The 19,589-nt window shown below is 52.3% G+C and overlaps 1 protein-coding gene across 1 annotated transcript in view; it reads right to left on the bottom strand.

Annotated features, from left to right (window-relative positions):
• Positions 1-19,589, bottom strand: part of LRRC75A (leucine rich repeat containing 75A) — a gene marked incomplete at its 5' end in the record, with an annotated part of 90,589 nt that overhangs the window by 20,061 nt on the left and 50,939 nt on the right. Inside the window, one exon of the mRNA XM_082492916.1 lies at positions 14,004-14,116. Within this exon, the coding sequence (XP_082349042.1) occupies positions 14,004-14,116 (113 nt within the window). The remainder of the gene's footprint in view (positions 1-14,003; positions 14,117-19,589) is intronic.

The raw sequence follows: 19,589 nt of genomic DNA, 5'->3' as shown, positions 1-19,589 counted from the left end.
GGCTCAGAGCATCCTCGCCGCACCGTCAGGTCCATCCCTCCCTGTCTGACGCACACGCGCTGATTCAGGGATAGCGTCCACACCAGGGACAACCTAACGCCCTGGTATTTATACCCCACTAACCTTAAAAGAGCATTATTTAAAGCAAAAGCTGCTTAGCGCTGTATATTATTGACTTTAAAATGACTTAGCTTTTTTTTTTTTTATTCCTCTCTCACCTAGCCGACATATATCTTTCCCCACCTGGATGAAATCCTTCCCCTCTTCCCACCCGGCTTGGCCCGCGCTGCTGACCTGCGGTGGATGATTGCCGGCCTACTCGTCCCCCTTCTCTCCAACATCACACGCCGTTCCCACAAGAAGGACAAAACATTTCACCACGGTTTTCGCATGGTCACAAAACGCCGGACCCGCCGGACGGGATGTCTTCACGTTAAACAGCATTTTTGGAGAAGGCACTCATCACATTTTCTACATAGCAAGGGGGAGTGCTGCGGCGCACGCCGGGCTGTAGATAGCTGCATCTCGGCAGGGTGTCCTCGAAGGGTCGTGATTTCCCAGGGATAATCGGCTCCCGACAGCCAGGCTGGCGCCGGTGGGGATGGGGCAGCCGCCCAGCTCCGTGCGGGGCCAGGGCACAGCCACCGCCGCTCGCCAGCATCTCCCTCTGTTTTGGGAAGCCGCTTAGCCACATTTAACCCCAGGCTTAACCTGCCCACCCCACTCGCTCACGCTTGGGGTGGCAGCACGGAGCAAAAGCTTCTGGCCAGCTGCCTCGGTGCACGCTAAGAACCAGCCCCGAAAGCTTGCTCCGGCTCAGCTATCTTGGAAAATGGATTCTCCTCAAACAAAGCAGCCCCTGACCAGGCAGTTTTGAAGCCACGCAGACCAAGAGAGCAAAAATACAGAAGGCACCGTGCTTCCAGCCACGCACGTGCCAAAGGGAATAAATTCAAGAGGCAGGAGCCCAGAAGCAGCATCATGCGGAGGAGCACTGACAACAGAACAACTGACAAGTCAAATCAGGGGTGTTTCAATCCCAGCTATAAAAGAGATATAAAGTCATATCTTGAGGAACTTCAACAAGTCCAAAGAATCCCGGATTGGCAGATGTAGGAAATGCCCCGTGGCCACAAAGGAGACAGAGGTGAGGAGGACGGAGGTGATGAAAAGTGCACTCCTGGGATACGTGCTGTAAAATCACCCATACCCAAATATTTGTTCCAACTCCTTATTGTCTCCTGGTACCTCAAAAGGTTTCTTTTTTTTTTTCCTTTCTTTCTTCTTTTTTTTCTTTCACCAGGGTACGTGCCTTGAACCACAGCAAACCTGCTCGTTCACCGTGCTGTGCGTGGCCAGGAGCCATATCAACCAGCCCATCACAGCGCTGCTAGAAGACAGCCCCCTCCCAGTGTCGCAACACTTTCCAAACTTTGCTGCCAAACTATGGAAAATACTCTGCTTTTAGGTAAGTTGGCCGCGTGCCGTGTGTACCAGACCAAACCAAGGGGGAGCATCTCCCGAAGGAGCTGCTGGAGGCCATACCTGCGTGCCAGGAACACTGCCCGACGCCGGTGTTGCCCACGGGATTTGCTCCGCAGGGGCCAAGCCGGCTCCGTCTGACTGACGCAGGGGTTAACGCCGCACCTCATCCCGCTAGTGCTCTCGTTACTGGGGCAGTTCATTAATAAGGCCGAGCAAAGTGCTTTATCAGTCGGAGACCAATGCCTTAGAAGAAAGGCCAAGCGAAAAGACAAGATGAGATAAGCGGGATGCCGAATGCACCATGGGTGGGGTGATGCCGGTGGCGGGGGGCGCTGCTGACCGCAGCCGCCCGGCAGCCCCGCAGCGGCAGACCGGAGACGGCCTCGAGCTGCAAAAATCACAGAGCACATCTCTGACAGCAGCCAAGGGAGAGGGTTTTATCGTCTTGCTCACCCTCCCCCTGTTTTCCACTCTCTCTCCCAAAATCTTAGCTCCCTTCTGACTTCTCCTGGGTCACTCCAGGTCTTCCCATCACATTAAGTCATCCTTCCATTACCGGAGGATTACTCAGTCCCCGTGGTTAACCCTCACCATTCCCAGCGCTCACGCTGGGACACCCTTTCGCATCAAGCAGATGTGCTGCCTGAGGACTCCCTCCCGCACGGCCGACAGCTGGCACGCTGACGAGGGACAACCAGGCATTAGACTCTTTCGGTGGTTATTTAATATTTCCAGAGGAAAGGCTGGCCTGCCTCGGCCAGGCTGGGATTTGAATGCTGAACCATAGCAATACACAGAGATTAAATTCTAATTTCCAACCCTCTTGCTACAGACAATCACAAAAGTAGGGTACGATAAGCTTGGAGACGGCCTCTCCTGTGCTCTTAGGGCAATTAAGAGAAAAAAAAAAAAAAAAAAAATGAAGTAAATAACCGGAATATTTCTAATGCTGCAGGATAAACACGGGGAAAAGCTCCGCTCCGCCCCAGTAGAGCTCTTATTGACAATTGCCACGCACAGGCAGACAGCAGTTGGTATTTAGTGCCTACCCTGGGAAATGAATTGCTTTCCGCCTGCATCCAGACTGCAATCATCTCAGAGACAAACAGAGCTCTGTGCGACAGCCGCAGCCAACGCACGGACAGCCGGAGGTGGCCGGGAGCTTTGCGACAACACGCCTGAGCGAGGACAAGGGCAAATATCGGCAGCCTTCTGCTGCGGGGGGTGGAGTGGGGTCACAGCCTGTCCCACCCCATCTTTTTGAGCCGTCACCAAATTGCAGCGGGTATTTAATTCCCGAGATGGATGTCAGCCCAAGGGTTTATAGACTCGGTGACCACGCTGCAGCCACGAGGCCGCAGACCTCGGTGACTGTGATGTGACCCAGCAAAGGGTCAGAAGATCCACCACGGTCAGGAGCACCTCTGTCCCTCACCCACGTGCTCCCGTGAGATGCAGGACTCTACCTGCAAGCCAGGGCCAAGCATCCCGCTGATGAAGCCCGACAGCCTCAGTTCCCACCCCCAGGCAGCCTGAAGAACCACCAAGAACCAGAGTTTTGCTTTTCACAGCATCCCAGACTGGTGGGAGGTGGAAGGGCCCTCTGGAGCTCCCCCAGTGCCACCCCCCGCCAGAGCAGGGGCACCTCCAGCAGTGGCACAGGACACGTCCAGGTGGGTTTGGAATGGCTCCAGAGTGGGAGACTCCCCCCATCTCTGGGCAGCTGTGCCAGTGCTCTGCCGCCCCCACAGGAGAGAAGTCCCTCCTCAGGTTGAGACAGAACTTCCTATGGTCACGTTTGTGCCCGTTCCCTCTTGTCCTGTCACTGGGCACCACTGGAAAAAGGCTGTTCCCATCCCCCCGGCACCCTCCCTTTAAGGACTGATAAGATCCCCCCTCAATCTTCTTCTCTCCAGACTAAAAGCCCCAAGTCCCTCAGCCTTTCCTCATAAGAAAGATGCTCCAATCCCCTCATCACCTTCGTAGCCCTTTGCTGGACCCTCTCCAGCAGTTCCCTGTCCTTCTTGGCCCGGGGAGCCCCGAACTGGGCACAATTTCCCCATCCCAAACAAAACGCACGAAGTCTCAGACCACGTAGGGAGGAGCAGAGGTTTGGAAATTGCCATCTTCCCACGGCAAAGGCAGAGTGATTTGCAACGCACCCTGAAATCACAGCACCGGGCAGTATCCCGGTCTGGGATTTGGAGCATTTGCTTCGTGTACGGGATAGCGCTTTGCTGCTCTGTCCCTTCCGATCTCCGGGACAGCCAGGTAACATAGGGCAAAATTAAGTCCCATTGACATAAAGAGAAGTGATCACCCACTCATGGGTCCCAAAGGTCTCCAGCTCACAAATTCTCCGCTCTTCTGCAGCAGTTACCAGGGCGCCTGCTGTGCGCGCGCACACACACACACACACACACATAGATGGGATTTTAATGATGAGGAGAGACTGCATAATTCCTGCTCCAGCCGCCTCCCACAGTGGATTGGTGTCGGATGCTCTGAAGGGACCGTTTATTGCAGGAGCTACAACTTCTCCTATCGCTCGCCCACGAGCTCCCGGCAGCCGCGGAGGGTTTTCATCCACAAACATTCATTCTCTTTCTGTTGTCAAAAAGGAAGGGCGCGTTATTCATGCACCGGGCTTCCCCCATCCCCGTGAAAACTCCTTTTTTATTTTGCTTCACAAGGGCTTTGCAGAGAAACGCGAGCGGGCACTGCAAGCAAGTAGGAAAAATCAGCACTCAGCATTCCTCCGGGAGAGAAATGTTTTGTGCTCCTGATGAAATTAGGAGTGGGACATTAAAAGATTGTTGCTGCCAACCAAATGAGGCTGCTTAACCTCCGTGAGTTCATCACTAAATCAAAACACACTCCTCTCGTGTTTGAAGAGGTCTCCGTACCCGACTGCCACGCGCGGCGGAGAACACGGCTTAAAAACTGCCGCAGCCTCGTGGAGCCTCTGGACTTCCAAAAGCTGTCCCAAACTGTTTGTTTGCACTTTTAGCCGGGTATTTTCAAGGTGATTTCTAACGATTTCGCATCAGAGGGTCTTAAAAGAGCAAAGCGGGGGAGTTCAGGCTGACTCCCAGCTGTAAAGGAGGACCCCCAAGCGTTGCTCCTTGGTGAAACGCATTTTCCCGGCGTGTTTCCGCTCCTCCTTTAATACCATGGGAAACAAAGCAATACCACGGAAAACCAAGCACAGTTGGAGGGGGTGAACTGGTTTGGGAAGAGCCAGGAGGGGCAGCCCTCGGCATTCGGGTACCACGGTCAAACGGGAGGTGGGAGCTCTGCCTCCTGCGGAGGCGAAACACCTCCAAATTATTGCTATGCTGATCCTGAAAAGGAGGGAGAAAAGCACCTTTTCAGCTGTCCCCAGCAGCAAGGGACCCTGCCAGAGCCTCACGGGGCTCCACGCAAACCCCATCAGGGTGCCGTCTCGGGCACGGCTGCCAAACTTTCCCTATTCCCGCTCCTCTGGGATATTTTGGCAGGTTTCCATGGCATCACGCGTGATGCTCCGGTAACACATTTTGCAAAGCACTGGGCAAAAATGGCAGGGTGACAATGGGGGGAGGCGGGCTCCCGTATCCCACCACGGCAGGATGCAAAGGCAACGGGAGACGCTTGCGAGTGAGGAACGAGGGGTCCAGGAGAGGTGTTTGCGCTTCCCCTTTCAGGGTTAAAACGCAACACATTGCTTTGAGAACTGACTACGGTCTTGCTCAGGAAAAAGCAACTTGTCACACTCCTCCACCCTAAAGAAAAGGGGGTTTCGCTTTCCGTGCAGACAGGGAGCAAGGCGGCCTTGTCCCAGGCACACAGCACCCTTCTGCGGGGAAAACCTATTGGGAGAAAACCAGTTCTCTGCATTTCCCCTTGTGAAGCCGACCCCTGCCTCCACAAAGCAGCAGACACAGCCCCATCCACCACTCCGGCAGAGCTGCTTTGGCAATCCCTATTTTCCCAGTCCAACAGATCCCACGGATGCGCAAACCCAAGCTTAAACCCCAAATATCTCCAATCCCACGTGCACCGTGGACCCGAGCGCTGGGGACAAGGCGGGAGCTGGAGGAGGATGAACCAAGCAGGATTTTTGCCCTCGGCAGCAGTATTTTACGCCACGCTGATGGCGTACGACGGATATGGCACACTGTGGCCACTGGACCAGACCCTGCAGATACCGGGGGCTGGAGGTATCAGCCCTTGAAACCAGCTCCAGGAGGGCTTCCTATCCACCCTGGGCTACCAAACGTCCTCCCTGACTTGTTGCTTTATCAGCAGCTGCTGCAAAACAAAGTCTTGCAGGGCTAAAGTCACGCTCGGTTCTTACCCAGGCGCTGCCGGAGGGATGCAGAAGGCGAGAGGAAAGGGTTGCTGCATTTTCAGCCCTGGGAAAATCAAGGAAAAAAAAAAAAAAACCAACACAATATTCTGTCTTACATTATCACGCGTAGCCCTGTAATTTGCACATATTACATGGAGAAGCACCTATTACGCGGGGGCTTTTACACCCCCAGTGCGGTTCCCATTGAGGCAGGGCCACAGGCAGTAATTCCCCTGCAGAAATGGATGGCAACAGAGCAAAAATACCTGTTTGCTGCTTTCACCCTGTTCATACCGACCCTCACAGAGAGGCAGAAAAAGGCAGCTACCATTGGACACTTTTATGGTTAAATATATCCTCCACCTCAGAGAATTACAACCCCGTTGGAGAGAACCTTCCTAACCTGTCCCGAGAGAAAAATCATGGCTTTCCAGCTGCAAAACTGTTTGAGCCGGAGAAAAATCAGTGCTGCCCGAGTGGTGAGCCACGAGCCAGGACGCGTGAGGCTGCCGGGCCCCCTTCCTTGGGGAATCAGGGGCTCACCCTTCGCACTGGCAATGGAGTATCGAGTCTATGCCCGAGTGGGGCATCCCCACGGGTGCCTGGGTCAGTCCCTCAGGCGCGTTAAGAAAACAACAACGTAGAAAATTAGGCTTAAACTTTAAGAGAGTGAGGAAAAAAGGTACCTATTATTCAGGTCCTAAATCCATACGCGAGCCCCTGAGGAGAGACCTGACTTTTCCAAATGCAAAGACCTCAGCGGTTCCCGGTTTGCTCACGCCACCTTCTTCAAACACTGCAGCTCCTCCTCTTCGCTGTCCTCGTCCCCTCCTACCACAGTTATCTTAAGAACCCAACGGCTATTGTGGTAAAACACAATAAATTAGTATAAACAAGATTGTTCCTGGAGTGCCTTAGGAGCAATGCCATTTTTCTGCAGGCTGACACGTTAGATTAATGCATAACGAAGCAGGAATGGGGTTTAGCACGGACTAGCGCTGCTTGTCGAGCGGAGATGAAAGAACGCTCTGTTTAAACCGGAATTTAGCTGAGCAAGATTTAGTGCAACAAAGCAATAAAGGGGTTTTTGGACTGGAATGAAGGAGTGATGCAGCCCAGACAGCCCATAAACGAGGCGAGCGCTGCTAAGGGATGGGGGAAATGGAGTGGGGAAAACCACAGCGGCAGAGACGCAAGAAACTGCAAGAAGAGACGTGAACAATGTGGCATCCCGTGAACAATGTGGCATCCCGCTGAACGATGGCGACATCCCATCGAACGATGGCGACGTCCCATCGAACGATGGCGACGTCCCATCGAACGACGCGATATCCCATTGCAGCGGGGCAACGACAGGTCTAACTCCGACCCGCTTTGAAGCCCCCAGGTTGGGCAGTGGAGAGCGAGGGTGCCCACTTCTTGCATCAGGAGGATGGACGGTGTTAACAGGGAGGTAATGACACCTCCATTTCACCCAGAAACTCAGCTGGACAAAGGTACATGTCAGCTCCTCAGCCCATGACCAAAATCCCCCTACCTTAGCTGGGTACCCACAGAAGTTGTGTTTGCGTCATCACTACAGGATTTGACCCATGGGGTTCAAGTGATCGCCGTTCACAAGCCAAATATGTAAAAGCCCATGAAGCCGTGCCCTGCACGCACAGTGCCCACACGCAGCAGGCAATGTGTGGGCAGAGCTGGCTTCCACGCCAGCATCTACATGGCAAAGAAGGGCAACGCTTGGATTTCGGAAAAAAAAAAAGAATAGATTATATTCCTGGTGTTACCAGAGCCCTCAAAGAATGTTGCCCTTGTTTAGACCAACTATGGGCATGATTCATCCTTGATGTACATAAATACTTGGGAAATAATTAAGATTCTCCATCAGCCATAAGAATGAGCTCACGCCGGGCTGTGGGAAAGCCGGCCAGCCGCTCCGCAGCGCTCCCGCAAAGAGAAACAGCAAACGGCCCCATTTCCTACAAATCCTCATCGGGCGCATTCCTGGTGCGGCCGTGGAGCAGATCTCATAGCAGGGCTGACATTCCTCTCACCCCGCGCTGTGCTAAACGCTCCCAGCTGCTGCCCACATCTGCATCGCTTCCGAACCCGGCATCCAGGCTGGTCCCGCCACCAGCGGAAAGGACAAGTGGCAAAGAAAAGAGAGTTGGCTGGAGCTAAGTAAAGCCACCTGAAAAACCCCTGTGATTTGAGGGAAAAAAAAAAAAAAAAAATCAGATCCTTGCTCCTCACACCTCCCAGCACCGAGGGGAGGATTTGCATGAGCACGTGCCGGGAGCCCCGAAACATAAAATGGGTTCAGAAAGTGAAGAAAACGCCACATTGGCTCACCCCGGTGTGGAATCCCCCCATAAGATCAGGGTAGGCATGGGTTTCCTTTTGGGGTGTTTCTTCACCTTTTGCAGAGCAACAAGAATGCAATGAAAAGCAGTGTTAAAAAATTCACATATTTAGGTCCAGATCGACCCCATTTAATTCCAGCGCTCAGACTGAGCTGCTCCACCCAAAATTCTTCCATGCTTCACGCTCCAGTGGCATCAACAGGAATTGTGCGCAAAAAAAAAAAAAAAAAAAAAGGGGTTTTAACTGATGTAAAATGTGGCTAGATTTGGAGTTATGATATGAACAATCGATATTCCTTCAGACTCAGCCTGGAGGGACAGGCACTGCTGCTCCATCCCCTCCCCGCCGCATCCCTGCCTCCTCGCTATCACTCCCGTGCACAACGCAACACGGGCAGCAAATAAAGGTAACGCGCTGGCCACCACCCTCCGGGGATGGCAAAGCCACAGCAAAGCCACAGAGGCCGTTTTCCCTGGGAAACACCTCCTCTCTCCCCACGAAGCGCACAAGCCCGTGCTCCAAAGCGGTTACGGACGTGCGGAGCTTTGATTACCAGTTTTGCCTTTGCGCTGCCGAAGGCAAGCGCTCGGCAGCAGGAGGAGCGGGGAGATTCCAGGATCTAATTCAGCTCTCGCTAGTTGAACGCTGGACCGTAATCGTGTCCCCGGGCAGAGCCAGAGACGTACAAATGACTTTAGCAGGCTGGCTTCATCCTCCTGCTCTTGGCTACCCTGCCAGGCAAAAACGCTGATTTTCATCCTGGCTGTTTAATAGAAATACATGTGGTTCAGAGGGAGGCGCGGAGAGGGAGACGGCAAGCGAGAGACAGACAGATTGATAATATGCAAAAAAAAAAAAAAAAAAGTAAGGGCGTTTGGCACAGGTCTGGGTGCTCCGGTGGCAGGCAGCGCCGCAGGGCAGGGCAGCCAAGGCTGAGGGCTTCTCCCTCCGTTTGGCTCTTTCCGCGCACACGCGGAATGTGATGCCTGGGGTGAGATGGAAACAGAAAGCGTTGGCCTCCCCGCCTCTGCCTACGCGGCAGCCTGCTTGACCAAAAAATAAAAAAACCAGCTCCAATCCTCTCTATCATCTGTGCCCATCCTCCTCCTCCGGCTGCTCTCTGCTTCTGATTATCACCTGTAACCAATACAGCAGTTGTGGAATACAGAAAAGCAATTTTCCCTTGTAATTATTTCACCGCATTTCTGGGGAGACTAATAGCGGTTATTTGGCTTTGCTCAGCGCTCGGTCGCGCTGTGCCGGGGTGCGGGGCTCTCGCTCACCCTGCCGGCGAGACCCCAGCGGGGGTGCCAGGGGGTGCCAGGACGGGCTGGTCCAGGAGGGACTGATCCACCCCACTGCTTATGGCTATGTCCCCCACTGCCCAGTGGAAATGCCAGCGGGCATTTAGTGAAGAAGGGATGCTATCCCACTAAAAATTTGACTGTGGGCATCCGAGGAAGTGGCAATACAATGACATCCACCACCTTCACAAGCCCTCAGCAAGAAGGGCTTCCCGCTAGTGTCTGAGACCTGCCTTGATCCCAAAACTGGGGAAAGCTTTTAATCAAAGACAAGGAACAGCATTGCACTAACACGTCCATCTCCTACAAATGCAGTCCCCACTGCCTCCAATCATGGGGATAATTAAACTCCAATTCCTTCCCAAACCCTTCCAACACATCTAACCCAGCTGCAGGGAACAGGGGACTGTGGAGCATCAGGAGACGGGCGCAGCCGTGAGCCTGGAGAAATGATGCCTCTTAATGAAGCCACGGCACAGATTACGATGCGTGTGTTTCTGCTGGTTACGAGTCAGTGCACTAATGAGCGTGTCTCTGGCAGACAGGACCCAGGAGCACAATGCATCACAAAGATACAGATTTCTAATTAACAAAGTATTTTCGAGTAACTCCACAGCTCCAGACCCCACGACAGGCTCCGCCAATCCCTGCCATTGTGCTGCAATCCCTAATTATCGCAGGGAACCAGGGACAGAGCCAAAACATTCATTACAGGGTCAAGAATCACTGTGCAGGAGACGAGAGACCAGGTTTCCACATCCAAAGCACGTGGTTACATGCTTCCCACAGATGGACCCTCCAGGCAGGTTGCACCACAGGACAGGTGCTGACGCCAAATTGTCCCTTTCTGGCCCCAAATTTGTCTTGCAGGAGAGTGAGAAGACTTCTTCTCCAACAAGAAAGAAAGAAAAGGAAAAGAAAGAGCAAGGAAAGAAACAATCCTAGAATCACAGAATAGTTTGGGTTGGAAGGGACCTCCAAAGATCATCTAGTCCAACTCCCCCGCAATGAGCAGGGACATCTTCAACTAGACCAGACTGCTCAGAGCCCCGTCCAACCACCTCTCTGGGCAACAGGTCCCAGTGTTTCACCACTCTCAGCGTCAAAAATTTCTTCCTTATATCTAGTCTAAATCTTCCCTCTTTTAGCTTAAAGCCATCATCCCTTCTCCTATTGCAACAGGCCCTACTAAAAAGTCTGTCCCCATCTTTCTTATAAGCCCCCTTTAAGTACTGAAAGGTATCCCTGGAGCCTTCTCCGGGCTGAACACCCCCAACTTCTCAAGAAGTCCGGGCTCCCACACATATCTCGGGAGGAAGCCCTGGTTGTAGGGCTCCAAATGCCCCAGAGCAGGCACCTCCTCCTGCCTATAACCTCCCGTTGGGGGCTGCTGACACAGAGGGGAGCCACCGTACGCCGTGCTGTAGGCACCACCATGGGCTTTCCTGGGACCTTACTGACCTCACTGCAAAGCAAGAGTAGTTCCGGGGAAGCCGAGGGATTTTGGAGTCTATGAAAAGGTGGTAAGAGGAGACTTGAGACCCAGACATGGCTGATATCACCATGATGGTCCTCTTCCAGGAAACCCCAACAGAGGTCTCTACTATAACCAAAGGCTTGTTGCCACAGTTGTGAATTTAAGCCAGTTCACCCCCAAAAACCAAGCACTGAGCCTTTCCTTTTAGAAAGGCACCTCTTAACACCGGATCTCTGCCCCAGACCGGCCGCTGGCTATGTGGTGCAGGGGGCCACCGAGGAGTATCTCTGAGCATCAAGGAGAGATATCAAGTGAGCCCTGGGCTGGTAAGGGGAGCAGTTAACCCACAGACCGATGGGATCCACACCGCAGGTCCCAGACTTCCCAGGCACTGGGTTACATTGCTTCTGTGCCCATGCAAACGGGGATTTTACAACCGTAGCCTTCAATAAGTCAAAATAAAACATATCCTAATTACAAGGGTTGTCCATAGCTACTTACCAAAAACCTTCTCCACTGGGGCACAATCAACCCCTGCAAAAACCAGCATACAAAGAGGGAGAGGAACGGGAGGAACGGGAACTTTGAAGAAAGCCCCGGCATCGCTTGATTTATTGGGTCTATTTAGTTTCTAAACAAAAAGCAATCAGCAAAGCAAAGGAACGGGCCAAGATAAGGCACGATAAAACCAGCTACAGAAAGAGCTGGGAAAGTATTCCCACAGGCTTTGCTTTTATTTCTGATAAAACGGGCCTGTCCTCTCCTTCTCCACCAACCAAAGTCTCTCCGCTACCACCGCACCAAGCCAAAGCTCTTTTCCTTGTGAAGAGATGGATACAAAGAAGGGCTCTGTAGCTCCTCGGTCATTAGAGCAAGCTACTAATTACACCCCAGAGCAGAGCACTGACAGGTTGTGGATGGCCGATAGACATATAAAAAAAGTGTGGAAACTTAATATTTGCAAGTTTCTGCAACACCTGACAGCAGGGCTGGGTCAAGCCAACGCCGGCGCCTGGGAACAAGAGCCCATTACTCCCTCGGAGGCATCTCAGGGCACTTCCAAACCCCAACCCAGAGCAGGGGGCTGGGGAAGGAATTTCCCACCAACTGACGCGCATCAGATCAGGAGTGTCCCCAACGGGGTCACTGCTGGGGCACCAATAAAGCAATGGGTGCTCAAGCACAGGGCAGACAAGACAGACGGTCTCTCTGGTCTCTATGTATTCTCTACATTAAGGCATTTAGACCTTGTTGACTTCAACTTCTAGCAAAGGGTTGGCTTCAACTCACAGCCACTTCTTAAATGAGCATTTAAACCAGAAATCCAGGCAAACCCCATCCTACAAACCCTCATCGGGGCAGAGCCAGCGGCCAACGCCACGTGTTCGCAGCTCCGGGGTCGCTGCCGTGCGGTCAGGGCTCAGTTACGGCCGAAACCTCACCCCTGCTGTTAAACCCATGAAAAACCTCAGCTATTTCCCAGCTCGTCCAAGAGAAGGGAAGCGTTACGGCAGGCTTGTAAGATAAAGCCTCGCAGATCTCTGGCACGCGGACACGCTCGCATAACCGCTCCAAGCTGATAATTAAGGACAGGGATTGGTAATTAAAGACAGAGTGGCACAAAGCACTGCTTTAAATTTTTTCATTTTCAAGCATTTCTCGTATTTGGGGCTGTAAAGAGCTCCCCACTGCCACATCAGCCTAACTTTAATAATGCCCCGATGGGATGACGAGGGGTGTGCATTTCCTATTCTAATTAAGAAAAACAAACCCCACGAGGGTAACTGAGCTCCTGGGTCATTATCCGGCTCCGTGTGCCGAGCGCAGCCTGCGGGGTACAGCCTTGCGGCGCGCAGCCCCAGCGTACTCCCTCCATTTCTGACGCTTTATGGGAAAGGGCAAATTTTAGTCATCGATACACCTTACAAACGCTCAACACACAAAAGTACTGTTACCACTGACAATGGGATGATGACGTTTGGGTCTCTAAGGACAAGAAGGTGCAAGGATGCTGAGCCACATCTCCGGGAGATGTGGTCCTAATTCTATCTGGCCATACAATCCTTTATTCCTTTGTGTCTCTTTTCCTCTTGTGTCCCTTCTCCTCCCCTCTCCTTCTATTTACAGGCTAAGTTTTTTCACGGGATTAATCTCCACTATGGCTACAAACAACATCTGCTACAACAGGAACCAAAACTCTCTTGGGACCACGAGCCAACACCTGGATACAAATCCTGACTCTGCCAGATTGCGGCTTCTTTTGTATTTCTCATTTCCATAAACAAAAATAATAAATATATAATGCAGAACATCACGGAAAACAAGGAGCCCTTTCCATTCCCATCAGCATCATCTTGCAGCTCCATGGATCCAGGACATCGGCAGTAGGGATGCTTTGCTGAGGACCCAGGATCATTTTCTCCCTATTTTTAATCAAACAGTTCCCTTTGGGCAAACATGCTGCAAGCCACGGTGTGCATGGTGACACGCGCCTGTACGTTAATTACCAGCTAATTAGGATGTCTTGGAGCAGTTTGTCTCCCACTCTCCAATGCCCAGCATGGGGGTGTTTGGAGGATGGATAGTTCAGGTTTTCCAACCCCGGGCACTACCGCGCTGCTTTCCTCTGCAACTGGGATGCAACGGGGAAAGGAAAATGGAAAAGGAGAAAAACACCTCTGGGGGAGCATGAAACAACCTCATCACACAACCACGCGTGGGGGAAAACGCTGGTGAGACAGGAGACGACAAGATTTTAGAGGTTGTGGCAAGCTGAGAAGGTTTCCACCTCCCGGCTCCCTTGCAGCCCTGATTAATGGTTTTAAGCGCTTTCCTTCATCGTGGTGGATTTGTTCCTCCTGTCGCTGCAGGTGTGCAACAGCAGCTCCCACCGGCACCCACATTTACACACCACGGCCAAAAGCATCGTGGAAAAACCCTCTTCCAGCTCTCCCAAGCCTGGGGGTGGTCTGAGGACGCAAGGACCGGGATGGGGACAGTGACCCACCGGGGTGACAGTGGCTTTCGAAAGCCGACTCACCAGGACTGCGGTTTCCTCTTCATGATGCCCTGGCGTCTCCACTGCGAGTGGGGGCTGAGGTGGTAGGTGAGCTGCCGGCAAAGCTTCTCCATGGCCCCGAGGGAGTCCCCCTCCTGCAAAAACAAGGGAGGGACACCAGGTAAGGCATCTGCAGCGTTACCGTGATGCCGGTGGGATGCTCCGACCCCGGAGCGGCTCCCTGCTAGGAGCTGGCAAGTCGTAAAGGACCACGCTAAAAATTGTATGGGAATTGGGGAAAAAGAAACCCCACTGATTGCTACGATGCCGCAGGGACGGGGCGTCTCACCAAGGGCCACCCCGTCCTGCGCAGCCGTGGACACTGCTGCAGGAGAGCGAACGCAGGGATGCACGAGCGCTGCCTGGTTAGGGATGAGGAGGTCCCTCCTTGGCTGCTGTGCTGGGGTTCAGGGGAGCCGCACGGTACGGTCACGTCTCTGCTATTCATTCGGCGGCAGCAGCACCGTCATTGTTCGACACTACGTAATAGCTTTCAGCGCTAAAGTTTTACAGGGATTGATTAAATAAATGAAATCACCCTGACGTTACCATCAAAACTGCTTCACAAAAGAGCAAACACTACGAGGCTTTGTGAGCTGATGGAGATTTCAGGAACAGCGCTCATCAGAAAATCTCAAACCATGTATTTGTTTGTTGTTTTTTTTTTTAAAAAAAAAAGTTTCAAGGAAAATGGATTTTGGTGGAGTCTTCTCAATTCTGATGAAAATTTCCACGCAAAAGGATAGTGGCTGGGAAAACTTTAACTCTGAAAGCTTCTAGGAATGTGGTCCTAGAAATTATGGTTCCTAAAAATAAGACAAAATACAAATACCAGTACCTGGACTGTTCAATCATGTTTAATTTCAAGACCTTTATATATCAATGCATGATATGACATCCGATAACGTAAACCACCCACCTTGCCCTGCCTGGCTTGCTCTCTGAAAGATCCCAAGCAGAGATTAACCTGACCTAAAAAATAATAACGATTAAAAAATAAAAACCAAGATGTGACAATTTGTGGCATCTGCCTGGCTTTATGAAACTGCCGCCCCATGAAACATCTTAGAGAAGGCACAGAAGCTGAATAGGAAGCCCTAAAATACGCAATCAGCCCGGGCTCAGCTCGCCGCTGCTCTTCATTCGCGCTGATTGCTCAGGATTTTGCTGTGTGCGGGGATGAGCTGAGGAAGACGCTGCACCTTCTCTGCCTGCACACCCAATTCCTGCTGCCTTCGCCTCCTCCCTCCGAGCCCGAGCGCCCCCGGCAGAGCTGCCCCTCTCGTGTAGTCTAATTTACGCCATGGAATTCTCCCCACCGCGCCTCCAAGTCAGCAGAGCGGGACGGGTCTTATAAAGACATTATAAATATTGAATTAACCAAAGAGCAAGAGGGATTTTGACAAATCACCTCTGGGTGTGCGGGGAAACAATTACAGCAGGTTTTCTCAGAGTAAGAAAAAAAAAACCACACTAAACCAGGACAGAAAGGGCACATCTGCAGACGGCCGGAGCAGAAACATCAGTGTAGGACTTGTGGTCTTGAGCTTCTCTGTTCAATCCAGTCGGCAAGATGCTACGCCTTGGCAGGAATCGGGGTAGTTTATTCCCAGACAGGTCCAGGTGCCGACACAGTCACTAACATTAATCAAAAGCTGATTTAATTCCTGGGCGATGCTTGCCGGCAGCGAAGCCAGGGCACCAGCGCTCACCCCCTCCGTCAGGCGTGCGGTGGCAGGCGATTTCGGCAGCTCCGGTAGAAACTCCAGCCCCACAGATACCATCAGGACACGGTGTACGGAAAACGCCGTGTCAGCACGAGCTGGAAACAGCGCGAGTCGGGACCCGTTTCACATCTGAGCTCCGCAAGCGTTAGACGGCCGTGCCTCCTGGTTCCCAGTTTGCGGAGGAGGAAATACGGGTTTAAGAGCATATTTAAACCCGTACTTTTCAACACCTCATTTATCACCAGGCTTAACTTGAAATAAGGGTTTTAATCCCGCAAATTTCAATGGGACGTCAGCCTATGCTAAACCTCAGGCATGCCGAAATCTCCCCTCCCGCCGGCGACCTCGCGGCAAGAAATCTCTCCTGCTCTAGGCTTGGGGATGGATGAACCCTAGCAGGCTCAGCCTGTCGAATTAACACCGAAAAAATAACGCAAGAGAAGATTTTATTTCGTGTTTTCCACTGGAAGGCCTGGAAACACGTTGCAGCCGTTCTTTAATTAAAGCCTCCAAACGTTTCGGGAAGGCAACGGCACGCGCCGCTCCCTCTAACCGCTCTCCGTTTGCAACTCCTCCCTCGCTGTGTAAGCAGCATCCCTAAAGTGAGAAGAAAACACCATAAACTTTGACACCTGCCCTATTTTATTTTTTTTTTTAACCTTTGCATAATATCCACAGCAAGCTGCCTGCTGCCACCAGCTTTCATTTCGACTGGTTTTTTTAGCTGTTACCCTTTGCACGGCATTGCAACAGCCCCCGAAATAACAGCGCCCACCCTCAGCACTGTGCCCAGTTTCCATCTCCGAGCCCTCACTGCATCACGTGGAAAAACTCTTGTTGAAAAGGAAACAACGCGCAAAACCGCGGTGGAGTAAAGTAGCCGCCGCGTCGCGGTTCAGCGCTGCAAATTGCCTCCAACATAATCCTGAAAGAGACAATTAAAATCGTCTCCGGTGTTATCCTGACAACAAAGCTGTCGGGGAAGTGAAACGATTCACAAGAGGAATGTGGCCAAAAAAAAGCAGAGGAAGTAAAAGAAACAAGTTTTTTTGGCGGTAGAAGTGTGGCAGGACCATCTTCTCTCTCCGATAAGAGATTTTTTTCCCCACGCAGCGTGTCACGCCGGCCCCTGGCACGCAGCTGCCATTCCTCCCGAGCAGCCTGGCCAGACAACGGCTGGAAGCTCAGACCCCAACTTCACATCAAGCCAATTTCTGAGAAATTCAGCCCAAAGAAATCCCCTCAGCCGAACCCAGCAAATCGTCCATCAACGACAGGGCGCACCCAGGGCTCCAAGGAAAGATGCTAGAGCGGGGCAAAGCGTCTTGCAATCCTCATCTCTACACCGGTGGCCACAGCCAGCTCAGCCTTCACGTGGTCATCCCCACCAGCCCACTCTCTTTCAGCCCTCTTTTCTTCACAAGCCCTGCAGGTACTGGGCTACTTCTGTTTTGAGGTTTTGAAACATGACTTAGAGAACATGACTTTGGCACACAGCAACTCACGCGTCTCCCTCTGGTCTCGGTACCACGCGAGGGTATCAGCCAGCCACGGAAGTATGGTCTTTTCCACACCAGTCTGCAGTGATCTGTAGATAAATGCCCCAGTTTAGCACTGGGATAAATAAACAGCCCATTTCAGGCCCTTCATAAGACGCGTTATTTTGGGGTCAGGCTCCTTGCTTCTGCCCATCTCGTTCCCATCACTGCACTTCACCTGCCCACGGGGGAGACGCAAACCTCTCCGTTTCAAGAACCCACTTTTTTTTTGTTTTAGATACCTCCCTAAACCTCTGCAATTGCCCCCCCAGCCCCCTCCCCGAGAGCTTTGCGGGGGGCTCCAGAGCAGCCCCAGCCCTGCCCGCAGTTCCCGGCCGTCAGCCGGGATGCTGAGCACGGGATGGAGGAGGGATGAGGGGAAAGCTGAGAGCAGAGGCTCTTCCCTGCAAAGGGCCCCTTTCCCCGTCGTTCCTCCTCCATCTTCGCCTGCCTCCAGCCCTCTGGAGAAGGAGAGGGCTGCTCGCTGCCAGGAGGAGCCTGGAGATTCATGAGATTTTAATCCCTTAACAGGTTTCAGCTGGGAGAGGGATTCATGGCACATGCCCCGTCTCCAATCCAGCCCCGCACCAACGGGATCTTGTTCAACTGGAAAACGAGGGGGAGCGGCACGAGCTGAGCCCCGTCTGTCCCCACGGCAGAGGGGGTACCCAGGCACGTGCCGGGGACCACCGGGCTCCTAACCCTGGCTCCAGCCCCGAGCGGAGAGCTCTGGATGAAGGGATGGAGCAACAGCGCTTGAAATGGGAATCGGTTAAACCCCAGGGATAAACGAGAGCAGGTAAAGGCTCACCCGCTTCGTGTCCTGCTAAACCTGCCCTGATTTCCACGGGGGAACCTGTTTTATCCTCTCTGATGGTCTCGCCGGCGGTGTAGGAGAGAAACTGTCCAGCCCCTCTCAGCACCGTGCACCGACAGATCCCGTCGGTGAGGTACCACCCGGCATCTGCACACCACCTTCAACCCCAAATGAGCGATCCCTGGACGCGTTCCGCGCCGCTCTGCCGGCGGAGGAGGGGGGGGCGTAATTGGAAGCAGACGGATGACACCATGGGAAAGCCAACACGGGGTGAACAGGACCGTGTTTTCGCTGGGGATAAATAACCGCGGTGTCATTGCCTGTCCTCCTTGCGGCAACGCCTCCGGAGCGACGCAGGGAGGTGAGGGCTGTATCCACAAACTGGATTTCTGCCCCAAAAGAAGCAGCCAGAGAGCTCGGAGGAGGACACAAAGCTTACGAAAGCCTTGGCGATAAAGATGTTATTTGCAAATTAATTTGTTTTCATTAAGGAATGAATCAGCCGCTCCACCCCCAGCAGCAGAACCCCTGGTGATGTGCAGAGCCCCGGGGAGTGGGGGGGGGGGTTGCACCGGGGCCAAACATCGTGTAAAATAGGCCACCGTTAATGATTAAAGAGCCCTGGCAAAGAATTCCTGCTGCAGCGCAGCAGGGGATTGACCTAAATTAGAACAATTAGCCATTGTCTCGGGTGGGAGGAAGCGACAGGTTTCTGCTCGCGTTATTACACAGCCCCATGTTTCTGTCACTTGCAATCAGTCTCTGGGCAAAAAAAAAAAAACAACAGGTGCTGTACCGCAAATCTTAACATGCAAGAAGTCCCAAATTGGCCCTCCAAAACCATGATTTTGACTTAATTAAAATGTTAATTTTTCTTTTTTCTTGCCTTTTCTGTTTCTTTTAAAAAAACTTTTCAAACTTTTATCTTTCCGGATGCTGCAGGATTTGCTGTCGCCGCTTTGGTGCCCAAAAAGCTCTGTCCATATGCAAACCATTGCAGCCACAGGGCAGGGAAGCTGCTGTCATCCTGGGAGCACCATTCCCCACGCACGAAATATTTGGTGTGGAGACCCCTCAGCCAAGATGTTTGCCTTCCATAGAGTTCCGCCGACGCTGGCCCTTAAAACATGACCTATTTCATACCCAGAAAATACAGAGAATGATAGATTTCCTTCCAAATCCTCCTCCTTGTGTTATTTGTCTTGGGTGATTAGCTAGGACAATGGGATAATAGTTTGGACTATTGAGAAAAAACACAGTTGAGAGAAAAAAAACTATGCTGACAATAGTAAACAGAGTTATTACACGGTAAAACAAAGGCATAAAATGGTGAGAGATGCTCTAGGAAGCCCTAGGACAGATCACCCTCAACGGCTTTGACGTGCATCAAATCAGCTATTACAAATGAGCATAGAGCAAAGGAGAACAAATCCCCGGTAACCCGTGCTGATGTAGGGATAGACTTTGGGGTTTGGGAAGGACAAGA

The sequence above is a fragment of the Vanellus vanellus genome (assembly GCF_965231255.1).
Source record: "Vanellus vanellus genome assembly, chromosome: 19".
Taxonomy (NCBI): Eukaryota; Metazoa; Chordata; class Aves; order Charadriiformes; family Charadriidae; genus Vanellus; species Vanellus vanellus.
Note: the sequence above shows the minus strand (reverse complement) of the source record. Positions and strands in the feature narration are given on the sequence as shown.